Source organism: Phoenix dactylifera, chromosome 9 (assembly GCF_009389715.1).
Source record: "Phoenix dactylifera cultivar Barhee BC4 chromosome 9, palm_55x_up_171113_PBpolish2nd_filt_p, whole genome shotgun sequence".
In the NCBI taxonomy this organism is placed as follows: domain Eukaryota; kingdom Viridiplantae; phylum Streptophyta; class Magnoliopsida; order Arecales; family Arecaceae; genus Phoenix; species Phoenix dactylifera.
Genome location: NC_052400.1, coordinates 15,297,497 through 15,318,193, shown reverse-complemented (window position 1 = coordinate 15,318,193; position 20,697 = coordinate 15,297,497). Strand labels below are relative to the sequence as shown.

The window sequence follows — 20,697 nt, the reverse complement described above, 5'->3', positions numbered from 1 at the left end:
GCTTCCTGCTGTTAACGTGCAACTATATTTACTGTAAGTTATGGATGATATTGGATGTCTCATGATTCCTTTCATTTGCCATGTTAATTAGGAGGGTCCTTTTCAGTTTTGGGTTCTGAGGTTTTATGCAAGCCTAGAGGTGAAGCTAGATGATAGAGGGTTCCGGTGGCATACAAGAATTCTGCTTGTAGGCCTCATGATGTAGGCCTCGCCTGCATGGTGGGATTTGTTGTGTAGCTACCGGGTTGAGTTCCAAGTGCAACATGGTTCGATAAAACCTAATGGTTTTCTAGGTACCAACCTCTTCAAAGGCTGTCTTATTGGGATTTACACTGAATTTAGCACGTAGATCCCTTGGGGTTGGCTGTGATAAGATCAAACTCCAGGAAGCGGATTACTATCTACTGTTTGAGTGTAATGGAATTTATCTAAATCTTAAATCTCATCCAAATAAGTTCGTTTTCCTTGAGTTGAATCTCAGAGCTTCAATGTCGGGTCAAAACAATAATTGTTAAATTTTGAAAATTTTATTAAAATTTTAGAAGTTCATCCATCTTAATATTTTTCAGCATTTCCAATGCCCAGAGATCCGAGAAGAGGAGTCTTATATAATGATTGGATATGTTCTCAACTAATATAAAATTAATAAGCAAATAACATTTAGAAATGCCTTTATGCTTTGTTCTTTTCAATTCTTTGTCCTCAAAAAAATCGCATCTTTCTCTCCCAAAAAAATTATATTATCTTACGGGGAAAGATTCATACAAGAAATTCTTTTAAATAGCATTCAATATTGGGTTGTCAAGCTTAATTTGAGAGAGAGAGAGAGAGGAGGTTTAGTCTAGAGCTGTATAATCCTGGATGGCCAACTTGTTATCCGATTATAGAGATGGCTGGAAAACCCAAAAATTGGTTTTGAATAACAAAATGGCTATATATATATATATAATTCTAAAATTATTTAGATATAAAATAAAAAATATCTTGATGTAAATAAATTTAATAAAAATTAAATAATCTATATTTGCATATATCTAATAAAAAATAAAATTAAAATATCTGGGCTATCCATCCGTTGGCCGTGTGGAGCCATCCGCGGTCATCAACAGGACAGAAGAGGATCCGAACCCACGGTGCGCTTCCCATGCGCGACTGACGTTATACAGTCCAGGCGTCCAGCCAAATTACGATATTACCAGTTATTGCACCTCAAAGACGGATGATGACTTATTAAACATAATTCTTTCTCTGCGGAAAACAAGAAATTAAAACCTAGAAGTAATCCTTCCCTCTTCTTCTTGTTCCACCATAGCGATCTCGGGCGAAGAATCCCAAAACTCGTCAAAGGAAAGAAGAGAGAGAGAGCGGGAAAGAGAGTCGCAGATCCCATTCTTCCCCCATACATGGAGGTGAACCAGCCGGGATCCGAGAGAGACAAAGGGAGCTTGCCGTCCCCCATCGCCGTCGTCTGCGGCTTCTGGAGAGGTACTTCTATCCGCCTTCCCTCCAATTCGATCTCGTTCTTTCTCTTTATTTGTTTTCTTGGATCTTTAGCGGCGATGTGTCGCCGAGAGGGCCTTCTTGGAATCGAAGGCGAGTCGGAATGTGGGAGGATTTCAACTATAGATTTCGCGAATTAAACGCAGTTTTCTATAGGCAAGGTATGGAATGAATCTGGCTTCGAGATGGGATTCGCTACAATTCTCCAAGAGCCCTTGAATTGGGGTGTCGGAGTCTTTTGAGGTTTTCTAATTGTCAGGGGCCCGGATCTTGTTCTTAGTAGGAAAACTATCAGGGATTACCCATTAGACAACCGAACTTATGTACTCCTTTAGTTGGAGCGTAAAGTTGAAATCTTTCTTTGATTCGGATGATTGTAATTGTATTTTACTGATGCAAGGATGGGCTCTGTTGAGAGGCCTTATTGTGATCCGATGATGTCCACTGCTGAGGTTTATCTGATGGCTATAGCCACTGCAGCACTAGAAGTTGGTTTTAAGAGCTACGAAGTCATGTAGCACAATTTGAAATAGAAGAGACTGAAAAGTGACTATTTTCTTTCCAAGGAAGAACATTGATATTGAAAATTTTGTTTGTGCTTTGTGCTGTCGTGCAAACTTTTTTCTCTTTATCTTTATTCTTATTTTTTTCTCGATTTATATGCTTCAACGATGAGTGCTTCAATGTCTAGTCTGTTGAATGGTACTCCAAAACTTGAACCTTATTATTGATTTCACATGGGAAATAACATTGCCAGCCGCCTTTCATATGGTAGGAGAATTCTTCAGGGTCCGATCCCTACATGGTTATTAGGAAAGCCCGTAATATCATGCATGCACGTGTGCTTACCTGTATGAGGGTATTTATGCGGTGGTGGTTATCATTGTATTATGCTTAAACTTTTATTTATGATTTGGATGTACATAATGTCTTTTTCTTGTCTCTTTCTTTCTTTCTTTCTAGGTAATGAACCAGACAACTTTGTTTAATTGGTTGAGTTGATAATCTTTCTGATTTGGCAAATTTTTTCTATGTGGCCATTCGTAAACAAATACAAAAATCGTAGTGCAGGTTTTTTTTTTTTCTCTTAATTGTTTAGTAAAAGCTAAAAGAGGGCATCCTTTTATTCCCTGAGATCTTTCTGGAGATTTTTTTTCATTGTGTAAGTGTACGGACAGAGCTAGGATTGTTCCCATGGGGGACCAAGAAACATAAGACATTCATATGATGGATTTCTCACAAGGAGAAATTTTGCATATTGCCATACTAGATCTCGAAGAGTTCTAGATGTTTGGATCTGACTTATTTCTTCTAGCACATCACTTCTCTCCTCTCCAAGTCTACTCCATCAATGTATAGGAGCTTACCATAAATTGACATATCTCCATAATATCAATAGCAAAGCATCAACTTATACTAAAGATGTGGTGAAGGAAAAAGGGAAGTCAATAAGGTTCGCCTTGGTTTCTAAATACTGCAACAATGGAGAAATTTATGAATTGTCAATAATATTGAGGCATATACCGCCCTTACCAAATACTATATTTCATTGTTGAATGAAAATTGGCGGACGCTAGATCATATCCATCACATACAGGAAAATTTAAGAAAAGGTAATCTCTTTCTCCTCCTTTTGAAAAGGTATATTCTGTGTTAACCCTTGGTCCAGCTAGTGGACGAGATACTGTTGTTTCAAATCTTTTGGAAATAGGAGCAATTTCCTTTATGGAGGTATTTTTTTATATTTTTTAGTTAGTAAGTTACAAGGCTTTCCTTGATGGTATTACTTACCATGTATAGTCGGATTCGAGGGTGATGTGAAGGAAATTGACATTGTGACTATACTGTGAAAACTGGCATCTTTGCCTTACTTTAAGGAGGGTGCCATATTTCCAGGTAAGGCCCTTGCTATTTAACCTCACCAAGATCAAAGGGTGTTTAGAAATTTGGAATGGGAACTTAGCTATGGTAACCAAGAAATATGGCATTACACAATCAGGATGATTATTTAATCATTATTGATATTGATATTAATATTATTTTTCAGGGGGCATCTGATTTTTTAAGGAGGGCTTTACGATAGAATTTCAAAAGGATTAGATGGAGGACTTGAAGTAATTCTTTACTTTATTGGGGACAATCACACCCACTGTCCCCCTTGGCTCTGCTGGGCAAGTGTGTGATTAGTCACTACTCACTATACTATTTATACCTAACAACTCATTTCGGATCTGCACTGTGAGTTGGCAATGCAATCAGCTAAGGAGATAGTGCTTCTAGACTATGGGCCATAAGTAAAGAATGATATAGGAAGGAGCAAATGTAGAAGCAAGTAATACAAAATTCAGGAGGAGATGAGTACATGAAGTCTATCAAGCAAAAGCACCTGATTCATTATTCGTTATTGTGTGTGTGAGAGAGAGAGCATGTAATGGTTCTGCATTCATCTTTTTTCATTTCCACAATAGTAATTATGTTTGGCGACTTCTATATGCCTAGGCCAAGGATACCAGAAGTCTAGAAGAAGTAATGCTAGTTCAGACCACAGCCATAAAATTGGTCTTAACGGGCAAAACGAACAACAGGAGATTAAACAGATAAAGAAAGAAATAGACCAAAAAATGCTGAGACATTTCACTGCTTTGGCTGCACAAGCCTCCCTTTTTACCCGGTGCCGTCGAATGCTTTTCTTGTTTTTCCCACACTGAACCTCCATGTGTTGCTTGGCAGCTGTATACCTCATTATTACCCTTTTCTGATAGCTCAACTTATGCTTAAGAAGCTAAGATCTAAATAAGAAGGTCCAAGAGAGGAAGCAAGTTACAGAAATGAGAAATGATTCTTTGGTTAGGTTGTCCACTCTGTGTCAATCATTCCCACATTTTTTTTAGTGAAGAGCACCATGAGATGAAGTCACTGGGGTTGGGAGTCCTTCTTTGAAGAGTTTACATCTTTCTTCAGAGCAAACGATTTCAGGAAGAAGCATGAAGAATAGATTGAAGAAGATCATTAGTCCTTGCTGATTGTCACATATAAGGCATGTAAGTTTTAGAAGTGAATGCTGGAAGGAAACCAATTTTATAGTCGTGGCAATTCTGGCAATGGGTATCTGTTAACTGATTGTGATTACAACAATCGGTGGGAAATGGTCGAAGATCTAGAGATTTTGCATTGGTTGATTCCAACAAGAAGCATCCAGTCTAGCAGAGTTCTGCCTTTCTGAGAAGCTGTCCTGACCCACGTAATTACCAATAAATTGTCCGGTAGAAGCCATAACTAAGAGACAAGTATTGGTTTCCTTTGAACTGAGGCAAGTTTTAAGTGGTTGGAGGAATTCCATCTGCTGTCCTTCCTTCTGAAAAAGAAAAAGAAAAATGGAAAAGGACATAATTGAATGCTTCAACTGATCTCTAGTTATAGTTCTGATACCACCTATATGTATATGTTGTATGCAAATTCATTATACCACATTTGTATATTCATAAATCTATGTCTACATATCATTTTTTTTGCCCATGTTTTGCTAGAATAAACAAAAGCGGTTCTCCTCTTATATTTATAACTCTACATTTGTAAAGTTGCATAGTATTATACTACCTTCTCCTTTCCTCTGAAGAAAGGACATAACAGCTATTTATTGTTATACGAGGATGGTTGCTTCTTATTTGTTATCAGTCTCAAAGCATTCATTAAGCATTATCTCATCCATTGCAATTAGCTCTAATTGCTATCCTTACTTGTTAATAATTTTTGGTGCTTTTTTTCTTGCAAATTCAAGCCCTTTAATGAGTTTTCTTCTACTCTTTGTGGGACATGGCTATACTATTTGAATCCATTGTCCATCACATAATATCTACTCATCAAACTCCTAACTTCTCATATGATGCCCACTGCTTTTACCAAATAAACACTAAAACATTGGCATGTGGTTAGGCCCATCTTCTATGCTTGCTCCACATTTATATGTCCATGGTGATCCATGCAACTTTGCTAACATTCTTGCTGTCCTGCAAGGTCCCTCTTTCGTGAAATTCTTGCAATGTACAAGGCATATATGTTTAAAATCCATTCATAACCATGCTGCATTACTCATATCCTCTATAAATATGATATTTTGGCATTTGGGGCATGTTGGGTGTTACATATCCTTGGAATGAGCAGTATCTGCATCAATGTGCACTACATATAGTAACAGAATCGCTGCTGAGATCTGACAGTATGGATGCATTATCATATTTTTCATTGCTGCTGTCAAAGTTGTTGGATGTCCAATATAATATTCTAAAATACTTAAGAACTATATATATGCTGTCAGTTCCTCATTTACTTTTTATGCTGATTATATCCACAAACTAGTGTGAATGGCATATGTTTTGTTCGTGTTTAGGCATGCGACTATTAATGATGTGAAGATGACATTCTTTCTCTTGCACTATTTTTTTCCCCCTAAATGCTTTCTTTTTATGCCCTATAGACAGCTGAACGCCGAGTTTCCTTTGCCTATTGCATTCATAGTCTATGATTGTTATAGCGATGAAGGTTCTGTCATTCTGTGACTAAGTTTTCTTTACCCTGTTTTTTTTAATGTGGTAACAGATTTTGATTTAGAAAAGGAAAGAAGTGGGCTTGATGAACAGGGACTAAAAATTGCTGAAAATCAGGAAGTTAGTCAGAAGAACAGGAGGAAGCTAGCAGAGAGTACTCGGGGTATGCTGCATGTCTTTCCATCTGCTTAGTACTATTTGCTAGTACTTTTTTTGTTCTGATACCTGCAAGTTATCGGCTAAACCAGCATCTGAAAGTTTACCAGTGGAACTTTGTTTCTGTCATTTTCTGAGACATGCATGTAAATTACTGCACAGATTTCAAGAAAGCATCAGCAGATGAGAAGCTAAATTTGTTTAACTCCTTGCTTAAGAGTTATCAAGAAGAAGTTGATAATCTTACAAAGAGAGCAAAGTTTGGAGAAAATGCATTTCTTAACATCTACCAGAAGCTTTATGAAGCTCCAGATCCTTATCCTGCTCTTGCCTCAATTGCTGTAACTTAATTCTGAATTAAATTGGCATTTTTCCTTCAGAAATTATTGCAGTTCTCTGCATCTTCTCCCTGCTATTTTTGCTTTACGCTTATGAAGTTGTTAACCCTTGTGGTCTCTGCTGATATAAATTTTGTAGTTAGATTATCATGTCCACATTTCCTAAATTTCATCTCTCCCTGTCCTGGATTACATGTTTTGATGTGGCTCTGTGTAGTTCTTCTAGAAGTTTTGCATTTTGAATGGTTATCCTGCACTATAATTGGTTTTTATTTTAGGAGCAAGATCAAAAATTGTCTGAACTTGAATCTGAGAATCGAAAAATGAAGCTTGAGCTTGAAGAGTACCGGACTGAAGCTAGTCATCTAAAGAATCAGCAAGCTACTATTAGAAGACTTGAAGAGCGGAACCGCCAGCTTGAGCAACAGGTTAGCGTCAATGCTAGAATCATGTTATTGACAGTACTAACTTTTGTTTTCCCCTAAAATTCAATTGTCTGTGATTCATGTCAAGGCATAAGGTTTGTTGTATATTTGTCTTGTTCTCTGCATTTCCTTTTTCTCTGATATACTAGATGGTGGGAATTAAATTTGACTTTTCTTGCCCATGTGCCTACATTTGGAAAATTCGATTTCCTTTCTGCCTCTGGTTTGTTTGTCCTCATACAAGAAGTGAGATATTTATTATGCCCTTTTGCTCTCAGGATTATCTGGATGCTCATAGATCATCAATTCATTGATGTTTAGTCCTGTTTCCTGACAGTAGCTTTATATATGAATTCCTACTGGATTTGCAGTTGACTTCAAAGAACCAAATAATGGACCACCCTTACTGAAATCTTGAGGTCATGATATGCATAAAATGCATCCACAACAGCTTCTGTGCTGGTTGAGTGAAGCACTTAAACATCTTTTGCCCATGTACTGATAATGAGAAATTCTTGGACATAGAAACTTTTCGTTTTTCTTGTTTTTTTTTGGTGAGAGAGAAACCTTTCCATGAAAATTTTTGCCTTATGACACACTGAGATTTATCCTATGTTGGTTTGTTGCAGTTAAGAAGAGAAACAACAATAACAAAATAACTGGAGAGATCACGATAGATCAGTGCAATGCTATTTGCAAATATAAGTGATTAGGATGCCAAACAGAATTAAGATATGTGGAAGGTGGAATTTAGATCAATCTCAAGGGAGCTCCTATATAATTTAGGGATGTAAATTTTGGACTTGTGTATAATACATGGACATCTCAATCCAAGATTTCTTAATCTGTCAGGATTTGAAAATTGAATTAACTGATTGGCTTCAACTCAGATTCAGATCTGTTATCAAAATTCAAATAGCTCTTTAATTGATCTTTGAAAAATGTTTCTTTTAATAATTTTTCCTCCATGTGTTCATTGCCTCACCGGAGTATTTCTTTCATCTTAAAATAATGTTATGTCAGTGGAGGAATTACCTATTATATATAATGCTGATGCCTGTTTGTCTGTGTCTACAGCAATGTCTGTGGGGTGTGGGGTGAAAGAAATTTGTTAAATTCCTTTGTTATTTCAGTATATGTACTCTTTCTTTGTTCTTTCTCTAGATTATCTTGAAGAAAGAAAAATAAGAAAAAATGGGAGTGTGTATCAGATGAATAGGAAACATTTTTATCAAAACAGTTAACAACTTGACACAATCACAACCATCCTTAAGATGTTTCCTTATGAGTATCCACTTGCATGACAGTTACCAACTTCCACTGAAGTCGTAATTTGAAGTTTCACGTTAGTAATAATTATTTTCCCCCATTCTTCTTCTGATTTTGAGTAATTTCTAAGATCCAGACAAATTATTGTCAATTGATACAGTCAGGCTACTGGATTTCCAGGTACTACTTATAACCTTATATACAATGTTAGGATTTAATATCCTAGGGAATTTAGCTTTGAAACTGGTTTCTGCAGTCCCTTTTATAGATGTTCGTTGCATCTACATGCAGCTGGTTGGAAGCCCCTTAAAGAAGCAAAAAATAAAGAAAAAAGGTGAGAAAATATTGTAACTTAAAACTGGTCAGAAACCTGTCTATAACATCAAAAAAGTAAATAAGTTTATAAAATTAACATACTCTTATGACAGCAATTATAATTAAACAGTAACTTTTTTAAAATCAAGATGAGAATATAGAAAGGGATAATTAGATATAGTAAAATTGGTACTGAAACATCAAGTATCAATGTTAATGTCATAGGCTTGTAGTATGTACATTTAGACCATTTCTCTACTGAATTCACATTCCTTCGTTTCTCTCCATCATGAATGCCATTGAGTTGCTATTTAGACTAAAACATGTGTCCTGTAATAGAATGTCCATCCAAACTTACGGTCTATATTTGTTTGATGCATACTTATTTTTAATGAGTTTTCCAGATGGAGGAAAAAGTGAGAGAAATTGTGGAAATGAAGCAGCGTAGCCTGGCTGAAGAAAACCAGAAAACTCTTGATGTCCTGAAAGAGAGGTAATCCGATTCAGTCTATAACTTTGATAATTGATTTCTCTTGTATTTTTCTAATAATAAATGTCTGAGACTTCAGAGACCATCATCGTAGCCATACATGCTGAAATTTGTAACTCGCGCCATGCTGGTACGGTGGCAGGGAACTTCTATTGCAGGATCAACTACGACAAGCCAAGGAAAGTGTGTCAAATACACAGAAACTACACGAGTCTGCTCAAAGCCAGTTGCTTGAGCTTCGTACTCAATCAGGTACAGTGCTTACTCTGAACCAAATGAAAATGAGATCTTCCTTTCTGTCCTACGACAGTATGAGACACTAGTAGCCTTGTAATGTTCGATAAGAACTAAAAAGGTGTATTTTGGCGCATTTTTTGAATGATTTCAGAGGAAGAAAGAGCAGCAAAGGAAGCTGAGGTCAATCTTCTAATGGATGAGGTTGAACGAGCTCAGGCACGACTACTTAGTCTTGAGAGGGAAAAAGTATGTCTTTAATTTGTGTCTAAATTCAAGAAGTTTATAATAGTTTCTGAATTATTGTGTATGAGTTTGGCTTCCTCCTCTATCTTTTGATTCAGATTCATCTTATCTTAATGTATTGTGAAATTTCTCATTGCTTTTTATTATGCTTCCATTACTTGAACATGTGACCTTATACAGCGTGAAGTTCATGGTCTTCGTCATTTTGCTTTTAGATTTTAAGAGATCTTCTCATTGACTTACTCATGTTATATGACATGCCTTGATGCAGCTAATAGATTGCCAGATTTTAACTGAACCTAGGTTATATATAAGCAGCCTTGATCAACAATAGTCTAAATCTTGCCTTGTTACCTTTTTGTTGATATCTTAATCTAGTTGTTCCAAATACAGATAACCCATCAGGGGAAATATTGGTGTCATTATGGTATCAGATCAAATCCTTCCTAGTATGGTTCTTTCCTATGTCTGAAACAGATTGCTATCCTCATCAGAGCCATGCGACTAGGCCCACAGCCCAAGTGAGCTTAGCATCAAGCTACCCAAAAAAACTAGAGCACCACAAGGACATGTTTAGACATGTATCAGAAAAAAATCCTGGGCCGTAGAACCAACAGGAACCCACATAAACATGGGATTCTTCTCCACTGGATATGACTGGCCAAAATAGATTAATGACCATAACAAATGATGGCACATAGACAGTAAAAAATTTAACTGTTACATATCTTGCATATGGAAAGTCAATCATGACTGTTTAATGAATCAAGACCCACTCTCTAAAGATCCACTAGCAGAACATTCTACAGTAGGATATCTACAAGGATTCTATGACTGAAGATCTGCCTTTCAGGTTCCACAAGTTTAAATTCTTCATTTAGCAAAAAGTCAAAGAAGAAGAAATGGTATACAAGTCAAATGTTGATTCATGAGAATACCCTCTGAATGATCTTACCATTCAGGAATAGACAATTGAGATATGGTCATCTAATGGCATGTAATATGGTTAATTGCAAAACTGGATTGTTGAGTTGATGAAGATCAAGTTCAGGAGCATCCAGTTAGATGGTTCCTTCTTTTTGTATTTAGTAAATTTTTTTTGGGAAGCTTTCTTTGAAATAGGTGCTTAGAGATAAATATGTTGCAAAAGAGGGTTATCTATGTTAGGAACGGATTCGAATAGAATATTAGCAAACAGGTCTTAAACAATGCAAGCTTCGGTTTCTAGGATTTTTAGGTATGATGTTGCAATTGATCTTTGGGGAGAATAAGGCAGATTAATAGTTAATTTCTGATCATAAGTTTATTTGGAAAACAGAGAAATAGGAAAGCTATTACAATGAGAGGGAGAGAAGAGGAAGTTTTATGGTTGTGGTGGTTATGAACTTTTATGTTTCCGAATCCTAGTCATGACTTTTGGTACTTTCATTGATGCGTCTTGTTATTGTGCTAATTCTTTTTCCTTCAAGTTGCTTGTGGACTGTTAACATTTCCCATTAATAATCCCATGCAGGGCATTTTGCGTTCTCAGTTGCAGTCAACAAATCAGGAAAATGAAAATACAAGGTCTGATTGTGCGGATTTTGCTATATCTTCCTAAGGTTTTATGCATCATCTTTTCTCCTATGTTTTTGAATCCTTTTTTAACTCATCAAGGATGTCAGGTTCACTAAGTTGTTTCTAAGTTCTTTTGTTATTAGACTGCTTGCACAAATAGCTGGGAACTAATAAATTGAGTTGCTAACAGTAATTTTAGTAGATTTTATTTTTCTAGGTTGAGTTTTTCTTGCTTTTCAGTTGGCTTCTTCTTGATCTTACCAAGTGCTTGTTTCCAGTGATTATTTGGAGTCAAGCAATGTCCTTGAGAATTCCTTGAATGCAAAGGAGAAGATAATCTCTGAGTTAAACGCGGAACTCCATAATATGGAAACTGCTTTATCTAATGAGAGAGAGCAGCACATGAATGAGATCAAGAAGTTGAATGCATTGCTCAATGAAAAGGTTCTGAACTATTACTGATTCTATTTTTCATCATAGCTTGAGTTTTACAACTATTGTTTAGGTTTGATATTCCTGAATAGTTCGAGTGTCTTTAATGCAGAACGAGTCTATTATGTTATATATGCATTTGATGAACATTGTGATGTATAGGTAAAGACAGAACTGTAAGATTTTTGGTACACCTATGCATAACCTCCAGAAAGTTCTAAGAAGAAGACCAACTGCTGACCACTACTTATTAAGTGATAACTTAGGCTGGCTGCGTTCAGTGCAGGTTAAAGGAGGCTTAAAGTGTTGATTATTGAGTCACTTGTTTTGGCAGCCTCACCTTTTGGTTCCATGAATTGTAGTCCACATGAAACATAGATCAGAAATATATGAAAAATATACTGCCACATTTTTAGCCATCAATTAGTAGATGTTGATAAATGTTCTAGATTGTCAATAAGGTTCACTGGAATCCTACATAGGATAGTACCCTGAGCATGTCACAGATGTATGTATCTGTGATGAATTTTGCACCAAAAAGTCCCCCAACCCCCCACCACGCCCCGCCTCCCCGCTCTCTACACAAACATGACCGTGTCCCAACATATGTATATTTGTGTATATTTGTCTGCACATTCATTTTCATGATTACTAGTCTATGTATGTGTGAGCCTTGAGAGTTCTTAACTGTACATACATACACTACACGTATGTTAGTTTTATTATAGTATATGATGTCAATGAAACATTCCCATGCAATTGCAACCTGAACTTTAACACAATGTCTACTGTTTCATGTGTGCATATTAAGTTGTCAAGAAATCAGTTGGAACCTTCAACTAGCAGTGTTTGCAAACTTGCAGTTCCCTTTAATTTTTTATTTTCATTGTTTCATTTGTTGACAGGAGACTGCTCTCATGGAGATGAGAAAAGAGCTTCAAGAAAGACCAACTGTAAAACTATTGGATGATCTGCGTAAAAAAGTCAAAATTTTGCAGGTGCTTCTACTAGGTTGATATATCATCAAATTTGGTGCATCTTATTATTGATTGTATTTGGAAGCTGTAGATTGGTTGGAATTTGTTGAAACTTTAGTTCGTGCTTAGTTCTTGCTGCTGCCTTCTGACCAGGCCATTAATAGTGATGGCGTGAACCATATACCAGGGTACATATAGTGCTAATTAACTTATGCGTCATGTTAGAGAAATGCATGGAGTAGTTATAATTATGTGAGTTTATGATATGCTGCTTAAAGAAGAATAGAAAATAGAGCTTTCTTTGTATTGTATGAGCTCTGTTCAAGATGTAGTTGAATTTATCAGTCATGTATTAACCTTTTTTTTTAAAAAAAAATATGATTCATGTATTTACCATTATCCAACTGGTTCTGATATTGTTACATTATGTTTTTCAGGATGTTCTTTGAATATATTCATTGTTATATGTTCATTTTAATGATTTATTAGAAATGTTAGCACAATCATTATTCTGAAATTCTTATTCCTCTTTCTCCTGGCCATAATTTTTTGACATGTAGGATAACTTATTGAAAACATAATGGCGGTGTTCTTGAAGGAAAATGGGAGAGGATTTAATGTGCCAAAGCTAAATATCATTATGTAAATAACTGTAGACTTTTTGAGAGGTGTTCCAAAGTTTGAGCATGGGGCTCATGGTAGCAGATAGATCTTTTTATGCGGTGTTATGTCAATGACAAATTACCTGTTTATGCTTTAAGAAATTATATGATGCCAATCTAATGCAGCTGATTCTATATTATTTCTGAAGAAGAAAACTTATAAAAAAAAGAAATAAAATAAGCTTCAAAGAAGAAGAAGGAGAAAAAGTTTTTTACACTTACTAATCTTTGAGTTCCCCATTCTGTAGGCAGTTGGTTACAACTCAATTGAGGCTGAAGACTGGGAACTGGCTCCCAATGGGGAAGAGATGAGCAAGTTGGAGTCCCTGTTACTTGATAAGAACCGAAAAATGGAGCATGAATTGACACAATTGAAGGTCTGAATTAGCGTTGATACATGAATATTGCCATCCTTTTTTTCCTCAAATTTTTGTTTTTAAGACACAGAGAGATGCCTGAATATAATATGTTGAGCTAATTGCATATGAATTTTTATATGTTCCAAAACTTTTGATATGTAATAGCAATCCTTTCAATCGCTGGTTGAAGGTTGCTGCTCTTCACCATTATCAGTTCCTAACTGCTGGCTCTATTTTAACATTTTTTACCTTATTATCAAGGTTAAAATTTCAGAGAAAACAACTTTGCTGGAAGCAGCTGTAGCCAAGGTTGCAGAACTAACTGCAAAGGTGGATGAACAACAGAAGTTAATTACGAAACTAGAAGATGACATACTAAAGGTTTTTTCTTTGTCCATTTCTGGCTACAATCACTTATAAAGTTGCTTATATATTTTTCCCTTTTTTGCAGTGTATACCTCGTCTTAACATCGCTTACGTAGTTCATCTAACTTTTTGACAAAATGTGGACATAATTTTCTTTGATACAGCTACAATGCATATGCATGGATACAATTGAAATTACATATCCAACAAGTAATTCAAAGATTCTATTTCATTCTTAATTACTATCCTTGAGTATTACCTTTTCTCCTTTTCTGATACAGGGTTACAGCTCCACTGAACGGAAGGGCTCACTTTTAAATGATTGGGATTTTCAGGAGATGGGTACAAGTGAAGTTTCTGAGGTACCAGTCATTAGCTTAAATTTAAATCGTTCCTAGCATGGTTTTTCAGACAAGTTCTAGCTTTGATACTCTGCAAATTTCCTTTTTTTCTGCATTCAAGTTTTTCTTATTCACTTTTTTTAATTATATATCTTACTCAAATTTGGTATTTGAACACTATGTTCAAAAATATGTATGATGTTTCTGAATACTGTTGTGTCATCGTAAGGCATTAATATGACATAGAGGAGGTATCAATATTGGCATTAGCAAGTAATTTGCTGTTATTTCGTCATATAAGGAAATAATCATTTAGTTTTTGAGCATGTAAATGTGTGGGGTTCCAAGCTCTTCTATATGTGCTTCTTAAGGAAAATAACTAAAGTTGGCAGACTACTGGTTTCACAATCTGAGATTTTCTTCGTGTCTTCTTAAACATTATGGCGAACCTATATTTGGCTTATCCTAGTTCCTCTATAATTTGGCATCAGTTCCTCCTTATGATGTTTCTTTCTAGGTACGTGCTCTCTCTCTCATGATCTGCCTGCTACTTTATAAGAAATCACATGGGTTAAAAGGCGTAGTTTTAAATAGTCTGTTGGACATTCAGGAAGAAAATTAGGTTATAAGATTGATATAGGTAAATATTGTACTTTTTGTATATAATTTAATAAATGTCCAACACTGTTTGTCATATCTTCATTTGATTATTTGATGATGCTAAATAAAATATATGATGTGCTAGTACATTAATCAACAAGTCGGAGCATGTATTGATTCTATTATATGGAGCTTGATTAAAATAGAGCTACTGTTGATAAATGATGCACTAATGCATTAATTGCAAATTGGGGTATGCACTGGCTTCATTTTGTGGAACATCCAGTTTTATCTCAACATGAGTGTGTGAATTCATAGGGATGATTTACCATGTTGAGAGAACTATATGTTGCACAGGAGTTGCGTCCTGCAAAGCTGGCCTAGCTAGGTGTAGAGGCTGGAAATCGGGTCCATTTTGCTTAGCTAACTTGAAGTTGACAATTTGAAGATAAAGACTAAGACCCTTACTATATATACGTATCAGTGGCCATCTGTGCCTCAGAAGCAAGCCCAAGCCTCCTGTGCAAAGTGAAATAGTCCAGAGTCATTGTTAACTGCTTTGCTACTGGAGAACTTAAGATCACAATTATACTTGCAAAGTTGAATTGTGTCAAAGTTGAAACATGAAAACTGAGAATGCTGCACTTGTAAAATGATTTCTGAAAGTAATGATATTTATGGTTAGTCTAGACTTAACTAATAAACTTTGAAGCTAACTCTCACGTGATAATCATTACTACTTGGTGTGAAGTATGAACTTCCCTTGGCCGGTCTTGGATGTATGCTAACTCTAGGCCTGGAAAACTACAGCCAGTAGGAATAATTTGCATTATTGGTATTTAATACTTATTTTCTGGTAGCATGATTGCGATATTGAACATCATCTAATGAATTCATTCCCATCAAATGCATATTCTTACTTATTTACCAAAAAGAAACTGCATATGCTTATTTTGCAGTGCATCTATGCTACATTTTTCTTTTTCTTTTTCTTTTTTTTTGAGCAGTCAATTAGAATAAGGAAATTATTGATGTTTCATTTACAGCCTTCTGTTTTATCATTTTATTTTTCTCTGTTTATTACACAACAGGGTACGGATCAGAGGCATAATTCAGATCAAGATCAAAATTCAATGCTAAAAGTAATTTGCAATCAGCGTGATCGTTTTCGAACACGCTTACGAGAAACAGAAGAGGTATGATTCTGATAATATAACAAATGCAACTATGCATTTAATTTTCTCCAGTCTGTTTTCATCCTGTTCTTAAGGCCATATATTGTAGGAAATGAGGCAATTGAAGGAGAAGATGGGGATGCTAGCTGTAGAACTGGAGAATACTAAAGCTGATAATGTGAAACTCTATGGGAAGATCCGTTATGTCCAGGATTATAGTCTTGAGAAGCTTGTCTCTAGAGGACCAAAGAAGGTTGCTTACAGCATTTTATGATCTATATGGTTTTTGTATTGTGGTATTTTCTTGTGTTAACCTTTTTGTTCCATGATCCCTTCCAGTATGCAGAAGATATTGAAAGTGGTTTCAGTTCGGATGTTGAATCCAAGTACAAGAAGATGTACGAGGATGACATAAATCCTTTTGCTGCTTTCTCAAAGAAGGTAGGGAATTGCTTCTTTTTATCTTTAATTTCATGTCTGTAGGCCAAATATAGATATTTGATACAAAGTCAAGCTACTGTTGTTATCAGAACCATCAAGCGTTGTCCCAGTTATTTGGGGACTTGGAGCCAGCTTAATGAATCCTCATTTGCCTGGCCTTCCTATTAAGGGCTACCTCTGATATTTATTGCAGATGTTTCCAAACCCTTTTTAGACTATGATGCAAGCTAGTGTCAGCTTATTCAAAATTGCCAACCATAAGAATTTGCCAGAAGAATTTCAAACTCTTTTCTGGCACAATTATCCAAATGTCTTTAGCTCTTATGCTTGTTAGAGGATTATTAGAATCTTTCCTTTCTCTTCCTTAGGAACATAAGGACAACTTATAAGTATAATTTGTTACTGTCAGTCCTCTGTTATCATCCTTAGATGTCAGTTTAGTTTGACTTGTTGCAAATCAGTTCAATCCTGAGATATCCTCTCTTCATTTTATCGAGCTTAAATATTTCTCTTGAAACTTAATTTGAAAATTAAGATTGTCCTAATATTTATGTGCTTATCATGTTCTTGGTTTATAACAGACATTATTAGTTCTTGAAGACTTATTACCAGCCCAAAGCTTATTAGTGATATGAAACAGTAGAGACCCATATTGGTTTTGGCATGTAAGAGATCATCTAGTTCATTGATTTGATATGAAGCATACAAATCATGTGTCGTATTCCGTTTACTTCTATTGCTTATTCCTTAGAATCATACCTTACTGATTCTAAGTTCCTAACGTGCAACAACGTTGGAAGTTGGTCCAGAGTATAGAACATTCTCCCATGTATTGATATCATTGTTTTTGTTTTTCCACTATTTGTGTTCACTGTTCCCTGTATCTTCTGATATACCAACTATATATAATTGATTCAGGAAAGGGACCAAAGGTACAAGGAACTTGGTTTAAGAGATAAAATTACACTAAGCAGCGGCCGTTTTCTTCTTGGCAACAAGTATGCTTTTAACATACTCCTTTCTGTGTAAATTTATTTTAATGTTTGCTCAAGTTCTCTATGCTTTGTATCTTAAACTACTTTTCAGGAGTTTCTAGTTTAATTAACTTTGCTGTTGAATTAGATTTCAGGTTGTTAAGTCTACTCCATGCCTGCATGGAAAGATGATGTCTCCATCCTATTTCATCCACTGTTTTGTCGACATCTAATCCGCCTTTGACATCTTCTTTCTTGAAAATCTTCTTACAAAATTCTGGAAAATCATAAAAAAAGAAAAATATCTTAATAATTTAATTTAGTAGGTGAACCAAGTTTGCATGAGGGGGTCAGAAATACTTTGTCTGTGCATGTGCATACACTAATATATGTCCAGTATTCATATCATGGTCTGCAAATAGCCCATGCCATCATGTCATCATAGCAAGTAGAGTGGTCTGTTTCCAAGTTGAGTGACTTGGTGCAAAGTCGATCAATATTTCATTCAACTAGATTTCATTTTTCAACTTACATTCTTGAATAAGCTAATATTTCTAACATCGCACCAGGGATATTGGGTGAATTGATTGTATGGGTGCTCATTAAGAATAAAGGACTCGTAGATAAATATTATGATTTGTATACTATACTGATAGAGAAAATATTAGTAGCAATACTGCTGTCTTAGCTCAATTGTAGAGATTGTTAAGCTTCGCTGGATGGTCCAACTTCCAAAGCCTAGGCCTCTGGTCTAGGGAACAAATGTATTTGCGGGTTCGTGGATGATATATTTCAGTCCCTTTCTAGCATTCATGCATCACTTAAGAAACAAAGCTATGGTAAAATACTTCGCAGATGCACATGTGATGTCCACAAAGTACTGCTCAGAGCTTTGGTAGCTTCCTAGGATTTTGACTTGTATCATATGTGAGAGGATCATAGCCTATTCTAATTGTACATAGGGGCTAACTGCCTCCAAAGGTTTTTGTTAATAGTGCACTTGCACAGTTGCACCACATACGACTTTACACAACTTTCATGCACAACTTGGAGCAACTAATTACATGCTTCCTTTATTATTTTGTTCCTATATTTATGTGGACATGGACAATTCTAGAAAAAGAATTTTTACTAGCTTTAGAGCAAGTATATTTAATCAAATGCCTGTTAGCTGGATCTAATCCAGTGATTTTATAGTTCAGGTTGGTCGGGGGTAGGTTTAGTATGTCCGATCTGATTTCTTGAACTAACTTATTTTTAGGTCTCATCAAGTGGTCATATCTGATCAGGTCGGTTAGACATTCATATTGGATCCAGTTGTAGTCTTGGTCTCAATTATAGACTCATGTCTCCTGCGAGTGTAGACAAGTTAAAAATTGAGTTGGGTATAGTAGGACCTGGATCCTACTAACCCACATGCAACCGTAATTATATGCATTACGTTTCTAGTCATAGACCTTAATTTTGTAACAAAGACTGGTTTTGCTTGTGGACTACATTCAGAGGGAAGGCATGACCCAGGAAAATGTAGAGTTAAAATTCAAAACATTTTCACTTTCAGAGTTTTCAATGTTTAATCGATTTCTTCATGTCATGACTTGAGATAAAGAGGCCATCTTGTTGTTACATATATTTGAATATAGTTTAGCCTGACAGGATGATCCTGTACTGCAAGTTATGAAACCACCACGTTCTGTACCTTCTGTAATGCTTTTTTCTATCTGTATCTGTGTTGTTTCTGAGATAAAATGAAATGCTCATGAAAATTGCAAGTTCCACACCTATTATCTTTCTTTCTTTTTGGTCCATGAATGTTATGATATCCTATCTATTATTGATTAAGATGTCAAAATCACTGTTGGCTTTCTCATCTCTGTCACAGATATGCCCGAACATTCATATTCTTTTACTCTATTGGGTTGCATCTTCTTGTATTTACATGTCTTTACAGAATGTCTGCATTAAGCTATCTCAGGTAATTTGAGCTTACTATAAATCTACTTATAATTTATCTTAATTGATCCATTAAAATTATGTAAATTTGAATTTTGTGTCCTGAGTGCAGCACCACCCATGGCCATGACGAAGTTGTTCTTGATGCTGGGGCTCATACACTATCTCATGCACTCTAAGCAACTAATTGGGCGGTGTGCCTGTATTTTACGAATTTAAGTTTTTCATGTAAGAGGTGCCATTCTTGTCTCCGATTTTGAAGGGGCAGCAATGTACATAAGATCAAAACAGCATTCTGATTCAGTTTCTGTGGCCAAGTAATGTGCAGCAGTTCACTTACAGGTATAGATGAGAAAGGCATCTCTGGAACATGCACATGAATTGGAAATTCTATTCCAAGCACTGATTTCGCTTGCAACAAACGTGCACCAGCCCTAAGTTTTGGTTTTGTTTTTTGTTTTCTTTCTTTCTTTTTTTTCTGTGTGCGTGTTGTGAGCGGGGTTGGATGGTGCAGCTGTTCAAACGACTATTCCCTTCTACAAATCCCCGTTGCTGCTGATCTTTTATTTTGAGAAACGGATGTAAGCTCTGTGGAAGCTCAGTGACGCCAATCAGATGTTGGGAGACGCCCGCAAACTGAAGTTACCGTAGCTGCGTGGGTTAAATCCTCGGTAATTCTGAAGAATTTTAGAAGACTTTTGATATTGGGAACCTCGAGGTTTCAACATGAAAAGCAAATACGTTGTATATTGGTTTCTCTCGGCTGACATCGAAGGCAGAAAGAAATTAATATAGATCCATGATGGCCCTGGAATGTCGCCTAAGAAAACATGATTAAGGCCGTCTTATACATACAAAAATTCCTTATTAGCACCAGTTTCCCGTCATCGTTGCTTTCTTTCTTTGTTCCTTGTACTCTTTTAGGTGTTCTTTCCATCTTTGCTTGTATATTAGGAAAAGCTCTCTAAACTTGGTGATCAACGAAGGCATTGGAGAAGTAGACGCCTCCAATGTCGAGGGATAGAGGTGGTGGAAACTGATGTGGATGAAGATAATTTGAAATCCGGCATATGACGGCATCAAGAAGCTTTACCTAGCATTGAGATCCCTCAGTTTATATCGGTCAAAGATAACATTCCGGTATTTTATAAATGTCGCATCAGTAGGCATCTGATAACCGGTAACTTGGCCGAGATAAGGTCCAACCTTCCTCTGCCTCGTAGGGGCTGCTGCCATGCTCATGTCCTCAAGTCTCTGAACCCCCCACCCCGCCCGAGCCAACTCTCAAATGCGCATCTAACAGCTAGTGTTGGTGATTAGGTGTGTGTTTCATAGAAATCATG

General features: G+C 36.1%; 1 protein-coding gene across 1 annotated transcript; it reads left to right on the top strand.

The window, feature by feature from the left end:
- The first annotated feature begins 1,198 nt into the window (after positions 1-1,198).
- LOC103701032 (protein CASP-like) lies at positions 1,199-20,224 on the top strand. Its single transcript, XM_008782970.4, has 19 exons — positions 1,199-1,485; positions 6,097-6,207; positions 6,363-6,541; positions 6,817-6,966; positions 8,952-9,040; positions 9,180-9,289; positions 9,426-9,520; positions 11,031-11,083; positions 11,353-11,518; positions 12,412-12,504; positions 13,394-13,522; positions 13,766-13,885; positions 14,152-14,232; positions 15,903-16,007; positions 16,096-16,239; positions 16,326-16,427; positions 17,346-17,425; positions 19,284-19,376; positions 19,467-20,224. Exons 1-19 carry the CDS (start codon positions 1,404-1,406, stop codon positions 19,531-19,533), a joined length of 2,049 nt encoding a protein of 682 aa, XP_008781192.1. The 5' UTR covers positions 1,199-1,403; the 3' UTR covers positions 19,534-20,224.
- The last annotated feature ends 473 nt before the right edge of the window (positions 20,225-20,697 follow it).